The sequence below is a fragment of the Periophthalmus magnuspinnatus genome, chromosome 4, assembly GCF_009829125.3.
Source record: "Periophthalmus magnuspinnatus isolate fPerMag1 chromosome 4, fPerMag1.2.pri, whole genome shotgun sequence".
NCBI lineage: Eukaryota > Metazoa > Chordata > Actinopteri > Gobiiformes > Gobiidae > Periophthalmus > Periophthalmus magnuspinnatus.
The window spans coordinates 34,989,362-34,999,351 of record NC_047129.1 but is presented as its reverse complement, the minus strand read 5'-3'; the positions used below and the strand labels follow the sequence as shown (position 1 = coordinate 34,999,351).

General features: G+C 44.8%; 1 protein-coding gene across 1 annotated transcript in view; it reads right to left on the bottom strand.

Annotated features, from left to right (window-relative positions):
- Nucleotides 1-617: 617 nt before the first annotated feature.
- Nucleotides 618-9,990, bottom strand: part of LOC117369975 (myomegalin-like) — a 45,538-nt gene continuing 36,165 nt past the window's right edge. The window contains exons 26-38 of the mRNA XM_055221186.1: nucleotides 9,808-9,856; nucleotides 6,855-7,132; nucleotides 6,249-6,353; nucleotides 5,876-6,058; nucleotides 4,649-4,819; nucleotides 4,232-4,360; nucleotides 3,691-3,780; nucleotides 2,911-3,100; nucleotides 2,088-2,449; nucleotides 1,429-1,682; nucleotides 1,193-1,259; nucleotides 942-988; nucleotides 618-859 (exon numbers count right to left, since the gene is read on the bottom strand). Of these exons, the coding sequence (XP_055077161.1) occupies nucleotides 830-859; nucleotides 942-988; nucleotides 1,193-1,259; nucleotides 1,429-1,682; nucleotides 2,088-2,449; nucleotides 2,911-3,100; nucleotides 3,691-3,780; nucleotides 4,232-4,360; nucleotides 4,649-4,819; nucleotides 5,876-6,058; nucleotides 6,249-6,353; nucleotides 6,855-7,132; nucleotides 9,808-9,856 (1,955 nt within the window). The 3' untranslated portion in view covers nucleotides 618-829. The remainder of the gene's footprint in view (nucleotides 860-941; nucleotides 989-1,192; nucleotides 1,260-1,428; nucleotides 1,683-2,087; nucleotides 2,450-2,910; nucleotides 3,101-3,690; nucleotides 3,781-4,231; nucleotides 4,361-4,648; nucleotides 4,820-5,875; nucleotides 6,059-6,248; nucleotides 6,354-6,854; nucleotides 7,133-9,807; nucleotides 9,857-9,990) is intronic.

Genomic DNA, 9,990 nt, shown 5'->3' with positions numbered 1-9,990 from the left:
TGTGCAAACTGTGGTGTGTTTATGTCGTTCTGTGTTGAAAAAGAAAGAAACATGAGAAAAAAATGTGTTTATTGAAATGTTTCAGTCCAGAAATACTGACATAACAAGCTCACACTGAAGCTCACACTGAAGCTCACACTGAAGCTTAAACTGAAGCTCAAACTGAAGTTCACACTAAAACTCACTCTAAAGCTCACACTGAAGTTCACACTGAAGCTCACACTGAAGCTCACACTGAAGCTCACACTGAAGTTCACTCGTCCATTGACATCATTTAAAGACATTATGAAGGATCTAACATTTTAAAGGGATTTCTTTTTTTATTCCTTAAATAAACACTAAAGTTAAAGCCTGGGCTCATTATTCTCATCATGATGGTTTTGGAGTGTGTAAATAATAGTTATATTTTGTTCCATTCTGCAGGGGGCGCTAGAGTCTAGTCCTATTTTTTCATGATGAATAAGTTTGGAAAAAATTTTTAAATTTAATGGCTACATATTTTGTATGTAGTTGCTGTGGTAAGTATTCTTTTTGTTTAAAAAAAAAAAAGTCATATTATGAATATTATTATTCCCAAAAATGATTTTAGTTTAAAAAATGTCAAATGTGAAGACAAACAAAATAAAAGTTCCTCAGACTAAAATCTTTGGTAAACCTGACCCCGAATAAAGAAAAAAAAAAAGATTGTCACAGTAGAGGCCTGCGGGGGGCGCTGTGTCAGAGGTGAACAAATCAGGCCTGCAGGGGGCGCTGTGTCAGAGGTGAACAAAACAGGCCTGCAGGGGGCGCTGTGTCAGAGGTGAACAAATCAGGCCTGCAGGGGGCGCTGTCAGGACACCATGACATCCCCTCGAATAGTCTGAAGAGAGAAACAGTATATTATATAACACATATATATACATATAGATATGATGTACTCTGATGTACTCGAGTACACAAACCTGCAGGTTGGCCTTGGCTTTTCGCAGCACGTCTCTTGTCCTCGACACTGAAAAATAAAGGTCAGAAAATCAGACATAAGAAAAGACAAACATCATTTTCACATCTCACATATACACAGGAAAAGTACTAGGAGTAGTGGTAGTGGTAGTGGTAGTGGTAGCGGTAGTAGTAGTAGTAGTAGCAGTAGTAGTAGTAGCAGTAGTAGTAGTAGCAGTAGTAGTCTTCAGTACTGGCGAGTGCTGATTCTTACATTGGCTGAGAATGAGCTTCTCCAGATCCTCCTTGTTTCTGTTCAAACTCTGCTCCTGATCCCACACCTGCAAAACACGACTAGGTCTGAACCAGGTCTGAACCAGGTCCAGGTCTGAACCAGGTCCAGGTCTGAACCAGGTCCAGGTCTGAACATGGACGAGGTTTGAACCAGGACCAAGTCTGAATCAGGACCAGGTCTTAAGCAAGGTCCTGGTCTAAGACGGCTTTTCTCACCTGTTGTTTTTTTTTTATGTTCTTGGTTTTGTGACTCAGACTCAGCGCCTCCTGAAGAAGAGTCCTGAGCCTCTCACAGTCCTGCCTTAGTCCTGGTTTGGTTTGGGTCTCACAATCCTGCCTTAGTCCTGGTTTAGTCCGGTTCTTCAGAGCTCGGTTTATGGTCTTAATCAGGTCCAAGGATTCCTGGAGGGTCTTCTGCAGTCTGCTGGAGTCCTCAGTCCAGAGGACCAGGTCGGGCTCTACAGCTGAACCTGAAAAGACAGAGACTGTAAAAACAGGTGACCTCACCTGAAGTCCTCTGTGGGCCAAGTCTGAGTCGGGGTCTAAGTCTGGTTCTGGGTCGGGGTCTGAGTCTGGATAAAAGTCTGGGTCTGGTCCAGGTCAAAGTCTGGGTCTGGTCCAGGTCAAAGTCTGGGTCTTGGTCTGGTCCAGGTCAAAGTCTGGGTCTGGTCCAGGTCAAAGTCTGGGTCTTGGTCTGGTCCAGGTCAAAGTCTCGGTCTTGGTCTGGTCCAGGTCAAAGTCTCGGTCTGGTCCAGGTCAAAGTCTGGGTCTGGTCCAGTCACAGCTCAAATCTGAGGAACATCTCATCGCATGTTTTTAATTGAATGTTTCTGTAAAAAAAAAAAGTTCAAATAAAAACTAAACATGTGGCGAACCAGTGAACTGCAGCCTCCTCTGCACCGTCGTCTCTGATTGGCTCTTGGTCTCTTCCCTCCGCTCTGATTGGCTCTTGGACTCTTCCCTCCGCTCTGATTGGCTCTTGGACTCTTCCCTCCGCTCTGATTGGCTCTTGGACTCTTCCCTCCGCTCTGATTGGCTCTTGGACTCTTCCCTCCGCTCTGATTGGCTCTTGGACTCTTCCCTCCGCTCTGATTGGCTCTTGGACTCTTCCCTCCGTTCTGATTGGCTCTTGGACTCTTCCCTCCGCTCTGATTGGCTCTTGGACTCTTCCCTCCGCTCTGATTGGCTCTCTCGGTCTCGGAGTTCCTGCTGCATGTCTCGGACGGCGTCCTGGAGTCTGGACACAGTAGAAAAACAAGGACACATTGTTTTATACTGACGCTTAAGTTTAAGGTCCACTTTTTTCCTCCTGTGTCCTCAGCATTTGACCCATCAGTGTCTTTGGGTTAAACCTGCATTTGACCCATCAGTGTCTTTGGGTTAAACCTGCATTTGACCCATCAGTGTCTTTGGGTTAAACCTGCATTTGACCCATCAGTGTCTTTGGGTTTCATCTCCAGATTTTGAGCCCAGCTTGTTTGGGATGTCCTTAACCCACTTAAAACACGCAAACTCCTCCCAGAAAGGCCCTGGAGAGTTGAACCCGAGACTTCCTCAGTGAGAAGCGAGAGTTTAAGCCACTGTGCCACTTCATAAAGGTATTTATCATTTCTCTACATTTAAATATTTCACCCTCATATTTTGTTTTTAATGTGATCGTGTTTTATAATAATAATTATTGAAAGGTAACTGACGTACCTGTCACGCTCTTGACGTAATTCCGTCACTTCCTGTTGCAGCCGTGTCACTTCCTGTTTCTGAGAGTTGGTTTCTGATTGGCTGCTCTGACTCAGCTCCGCCCACCGTTGTACCTGTAGCTCCGCCTCCTTAAGCCGTGTTTGGACCAATAAGAGCGCTTCTCTCAGATGCTCCGATTCCAACAGCGAATCTGAGGATAGCATAGGTTTCCCTCTGGTCAGAGTTCAGTCCTGGTTCAGTCCTGGTTCAGTCCTGGTTCAGTCCTGGTTTAGTCCTGGTTTAGTCCTGTTTTAGTCCTGGTTTAGTCCTGGTTTAGTCCTGGTTTAGTCCTGGTTTAGTCCTGGATTCGTCCTGGATTAGTCTTTGTTTAGTCCTGGTTTAGTCTTTGTTTAGTCCTGGTTTAGTCCTGGATTAGTCTTTGTTCAGTCCTGGTTCAGTCCTGGTTCAGTCCTGGTTCAGTCCTGGTTCAGTCCTGGTTTAGACCTGGTTTAGTTCTGGTTTAATTCTGGTTTAATTCTGGTTCAGTCCTGGTTCAGTCCTGGTTTAGTCCTGGTTCAGTCCTGGTTCAGTCCTGGTTTAGACCTGGTTTAGTTCTGGTTTAGTCCTGGATTAGTCTTTGTTCAGTCCTGGTTCAGTCCTGGTTCAGTCCTGGTTCAGTCCTGGTTTAGTTCTGGTTTAATTCTGGTTTAATTCTGGTTCAGTCCTGGTTCAGTCCTGGTTCAGTCCTGGTTTAGTCCTGGTTCAGTCCTGGTTTAGTTCTGGTTTAGGCCTGGTTCTCACCTCGGAGCTGGTTCTTCAGACTGAGGTTGGTCTCTTTCAGGAGTCTGGTCTCTGTGGACTCTGGACTCTGGATGTAGATGTTTGTTGGAGCTGGAACACAAAGAGGCTGTTACCCTAACCCCTAACCACTAATGCCCTAAACCCTAACTGTAAGCCGTAAACCAAACTGTAACCCCTAACCTCTAACCCTTAAACCCCTAACCCCATAAACTCCTAACCCCCTAAACCCCTAACGCCCTAATGCCTAACATCCTAACCCCTTACACCATAAACCCCTAAACCCCTAAAACATAACCCCTAATGTCCTAAACCCCTAACCCCCACACTGTAACCCCTAAACCCTCCTCCTGTGGCCCCTCCCCCTCAGGACTCCCCCCATCCCTATGTGGCCCCTCCCCCACTAAGGGAATACTCCTACATAGCTGGAGCACCCTTTTTGACCCTGGGTCTCTGCACCAACAGGAGGCGCTCTCAGGACCCCAGGGCTCCTTTTTCCTGTCACATACGTATGGCGCTATGTGGCTGTGCTCTGATTGGTTACCTGTGCTAGGGGGCGGGTCCAGGTGAGTCTCCAGGTGAAGTCGGAGCCTCTCATTGGTCTGAATGGACTCCTCCAGTCTGAGTCTGAGGGACCTAACCTCACTCAGGTGTTCCCCCAAAAGGTTTGGACCTATGACAAAAAACAAGAGTATGGGAGGGCATCTGACACACAGGGATACAGGAGGATGGGAGGGCATCTGACACACAGGGATACAGGAGGATGGGAGGGCATCTGACACAGGGATACAGGAGGATGGGAGGGCATCTGACACGCAGGGATACAGGAGGATGGGAGGGCATCTGACACACAGGGATACAGGAGGATGGGAGGGCATCTGACACACAGGGATACAGGAGGATGGGAGGGCATCTGACACACAGGGATACAGGAGGATGGGAGGGCATCTGACACACATACCGGTTAGGGAATGGTAGCTGGAAGCACCAGGATAAATATCCCACAAAGCACCACTAATCTGAGGAAGTCCTGGTCCAGTTCCAAGTTCAGGTGCAAATCCAGGTCTGAGTCCCGAGTCCAGACTGGAGCTGCTGACTATGGGCCTGAGGTGGGACGCTCGGAGGGAGTCGCCTGGAGAAGATAAACTCAAGTGTAAGTGACTATGGGCCTGAGGCGGGACGCTCGGAGGGAGTCGCCTGGAGGAGATAAACTCAAGTGTAAGTGAAATGAATCAAATGAATCAAAACTGAAGAAAGAATCACAGAAAAATATACAGATACATTTATGAGATACGTTTTTGCAATAAGTACTTTTAAGAATTATCCGAGTTTTTTAGAATAATCTGGATCTTGTAAAACAATCTGTAGTTTTTAGAATAATGTGGAGTTTTTAGAATATTTTGTAGTTTTTAGAATAATCTGAGATATTAGAATAATATGGCTCTTGTAAAATACTCTGGGATTTTTAGAATAATCTTTTGGTTTTTAGATATCTGTGTAATTCCTCAGTCCAGGGCTGATCCATAGTAAAAGTGAAAGTTAAATCTGTCACTGGACAAAAAGTCGTAGTAGTGAAGACATTTTGGCCGAGACACTTCTTCAGTGTCTGTGTGTCTGTATGTCTGTGTGTCTGTGTGTCTGTCTGATAGATAGATATCTGACGGGAGGAGCTAAATAAACTATAAACAGCTACTGTCTCCAATTTTAGCCTTAACGAGACTCTATTCAGCCTTAATGGCCCTGGCTGGTTCTTTTTTTCTTAGATTCCTTTGTTCCTTTGTTCGCTTTGGGTCGGAGGATAGAGTTGTTTATCGGTGACAGGTGATGTCTGAGGTCCCCATTGCTGTTCAAGGATGGTCTTTCCTAACAAAAATAGCCTCTTTAACTCCTCTCTCAAACCATTTCTTCTCTTTGGCTCAGATCTGAACCTCACTATCTTCAAAAGTGGTTAGTGTCTTTGAGACGGAGATGTACAAACCAAACCTCTCTGCCACTGTGAACACACCAAGTCCTCAGTTAAAGGACAAGTAAATGAACCTAGGTCCCAGGGAGCACAGCTCAGACCGTGTCCAGACACAGAGCACCTGACCTGGGTACAGTCTGCTGCAGGGTCCCTTCAGGTCCTGGAGGTCTCAGGGTCCAAACCATGCTGTTAGTCTCACTCCGAGTTTTGAATTTAGAACCTCACTGTGACGGGGCTGCAGCGTCTTCTGTAACATCTGCAGCTCCTGATGGACCTCAGCCAGACAGAAACCTGGACCAGAACCACGACCAGATCCAGAACCAAGACCAGACCCAGAACCAAGAGGAAGCACAGGAGCAGGGAGAGGAGGGGGGAGGAAGGAGGGCTTCAGGGAGGAAAAGGCCGGAGCTATAGAAGAAACCAGAAAATAGGGTGAGTGACAGGAGCAGACAGTAGGAGGCACCGCAGAGCTTTAGGGTTCAGGAAGGAGCAGTGCTAAAGGAGGAGGAGCACAGAGCTCAGACACAAACCTTTACCACTGAGGAGTGATGGAATAATCGTAAAGTGACTTTAGTATTTCATGACGTGTGTGTTTCACCTGAGGGGTGTCCAGGTGAGAGCAGTGCTCTGGAGCAGTGCATCATTGGAAAACTGTGGGCGGAGGCGACAGAAGGAGGAACAGACGAAAACATGGAGCGAAGCTCTGCAGCAAAAACAAATTATTTTGCTTTAGTTTATATTTAAAATAGTTTACAAAACGGTTTACATGGTGTTATTGACAAACCGAAACATAGACGCAGCAAAAGGATGTCAGTTACATGGGCCTGTCGCACACCAAAGCCCTGACTCTAAACCTAATCCTAACCCCAAATCCCAATCTCAACATGTCTGTCACTGAGGTAACCCTGACTCTAACCCTGATCCTTATCGAATAATAATGAGTTTTTAGAATAACCCTAATCTTAATCCCATCTCCAAAATGTTTGTTACCAAAGTCCTGAGTCTAATCCTAAACCTAATCCAACACTGAGGTAATAAAGTATGTTAAACCCTAAACTCTAACCCCAAACCAAACTTTAACCCCTGACATTTTCAGTGCAAAGTGTGGAAATAAAATTGGTTTTCTTCCAAAACTTTCCTTTTTATTTCTCTGACTTTTTACCAAATTCCACCTGGAGACAACCTGGAGTTTTCTCGTTTTTACCTGTGTGATTGGAGAAGCTCTCTGATTGGCCGTTTGTGTTTATACTGCCTTCTGGTTGGACGCTGTAGTGGATGCTGTGCTCTGATTGGCTGCTGGTCAGTGATTGGTTGACCTGCAGCTCACTGTTGGTCTCTGAGCTCAGATCTTCATCCTGATTGGATAACTGCCCGTCGCTTACATAGGAGATGCAATCTGATTGGTCGCTGGGTGTGTCTGAGCGTAGTTTGGAGCGCAGTGATTGGATGAGGAGATCCTTCTGCTGCAGCTCCTTACTCAGTCTGAAAAACACAAGACAAAATGTTCAAAGGTAAAACACTGAACCAGAAACGCCATAACCCCATATGTCAGATGCCCTCCCATCCTGTATCCCCGTGTGTCAGATGCCCTCCCATCCTGTATCCCCATGTGTCAGATGCCCTCCCAGATGCTGTGTGCTCGGAGAATGGACCTTTTCTAATGAAAATATTGGTTGAAGTTATACAAAGAAATTTCAGGTGGAGGCGTACTTGTGGCAGACGGCCAGCAGGGTGCGCTGCTCCCTCTCCCTCTGCCTGTCACTCACAGAGAATGAGAAGAGCGCATCTCGGTACAACGGACTCCATTTAGAAAGCATGCCCTTCCACAGAGGGGCCATAGTCACACAGATATACACTAAAAGTACACAAAAAGTACACTAAAAGTGCATAAAAAGTACTCTAAATGTACATGAAAAGTACTCTAAATGTACATGAAAAGTACTCTAAAAGTACACTAACAGTACACTAAATGTACATTAAAAGTACACAAAAAGTACAAAAAATGTACACTAAAAGTACATGAAAAGATCACTAAAACTGCACGATAAGTACTCTAAATACACCAAATATAAACAAGCATAAACAAATCTAAATTCTAAGACATTATTGGATTTGCACAGCAGGTTCAGCCGGAGCTTAAAGCTGGAAACTCTTCAGTCTAACCCTGGAACTCGCTCCATCTCTGGGCTAAAGTTTGAACATAAATCTCCTGATGAAAAACCTTTCCTTAAAAAAAAAAATAAAAAATTCTGTTCATTTTCCCAAACTTCCAGACGGGAGGAGCCTGGTCGAGTTCATGCCCAGAAATGGTCCTGATTCTGGGCTTCAGTTCAGACATACTCCCTGACTCCTGGATCCACTACAGCAGACTTCAGCACAGATTCATCCCAGGAGGAGGCTCTGTTTGTGGGCTTCACTTTGCACATCGACCCCTCTGGTCACAGACGGGATTTTGCAGATTTGAGGATTATTCTGGTTTGGTGTTTTTTGTTTTGTTGGTCACATGACCTGCTCTGCACACCGCTCCGACGCACCAAAGACCTTCATTAGTATTTATCCACAAAGTCTCACATTTCACCCACAGTCGCAAAGGTCTAAATCAAAACATGAAATCCTCAAAAATCCAGTAAACTCTGATTCACGGACGTCCAGAGAGGGGCCAGCCTCACTGACATGTACCCAGAGAAAGGACCTGATCTCGGGCTACAGTTCACACCACACCCCACTGACTTCCAGCTCTTTCTAAAAAGAGGTCCTTAAGTGAAAACATGTTCAAATGTTTTGTTTGAAACAAGCGAGTGTTTCCGAAGAGGCCAAACCCTTTACCAACCTCCAGGACAAGGGGCCTCAACAGAACACATCTACCCCAAAGGAGTGCTCTGATTTCAGGCTACAGTTCAAACATGTCTCCTTTCATCTCCGGCTCTTCCGATCTGAAGAATTTAGCCAATGATTGTTTTATATTTTCCTTTGAGAGAACCTTGACAAAAGGACGATGCATCTGAAGGAGTGATCCTCAAGAAAATGATCTTAAAACACAATTTTTATGAAAATAAATCACTTGATGAGGAAGAAATGTGACCAAAAGCATCAGGTCAAACCCTGAGCTACAGTGAACCTTAAACCACCCTCTTCAAATGTTCAAATAAAACCCTTTGAAAAAAATCATTATAATTATAATACATTTGTAATAATCCACAGGCTCATGAGAAAAAGAATAGAACAGGATCTGAGTGACTTTTCTCTGGGTAAAAGTGAAAGAAGAAATGGAAGTCCTTTAAAAACGATATTTAAATGATATTTAAATGTCCCGTGTAAAAATCATGGCTGTGAGAGGCAGATGTGACTCTCCACTGAGTTTGACCCATTTACTGGGATTATACTCTGACCAACCAATCAGAGCAAGGCATGACCAGAGACTGACCAATCAAGAGGAGGAATGGATTAAATATGAAAATAATCAGGAATAACCTTTTCACATCGAAATATGGGTTATTGTCTGTGAAAATGAGTTTGCAATATTAAACTGATAAATAAAATTATCATATAGAGTTCAGGCCAATCAGCTGCTGTCGCCGGGCAGAATATCTCAATGTATTAATTAAGAGAGAGCATTTTACCTCTATGGGGAATTAAAGAGGGGGTATTTTACTTCTGTGGGGTATTAAAGAGGGGGTATTTTACTTCTGTGGGGTATTAAAGAGGGGGTATTTTACTTCTGTGGGGTATTAAAGAGGGGGTATTTTACTTCTGTGGGGTATTAACTGTATCATATTCAGATCACCATGTTTCCTTTTGTTTTGTAAACGTTATTCACCTAAAACATTCAAATGTTTTATAAGTTTCACTTTTAACGCTCCGAGTGACGCCCCCTTTTTTAACCCTCACCCTCTGCTAAGTCACTCCCCCTTCAGAGCGCTCTGTAACCCTCACCCTGTGCTAATTCACTCCCCCTTCAAAGCGCTCTGTAACCCTCACCCTGTGCTAATTCACTCCCCCTTCAGAGCGCTCTGTAACCCTCACCCTGTGCTAATTCACTCCCCCTTCAGAGCGCTCTGTAACCCTCACCCTGTGCTAATTCACTCCCCCTTCAGAGCGCTCTATAACCCTCAGCCTGTGCTAAGTCACTCCCCCTTCAGAGCTCTCTGAAGTCTCACCTCATGGCCAGAAGCTCAGTCTTATCGTCAGGATCTTCAGGAAGCTCCTCTGAAAACACATCATAATAAACTTCAAATACTTGTAGTATTTGTACTTGCTACTCCTACTACTTCTAATAACAATAGCAGCACTAATAGTAGTAGAAGTATTATAGTAATAGTCGTAGTATCAGTAATAGTAGT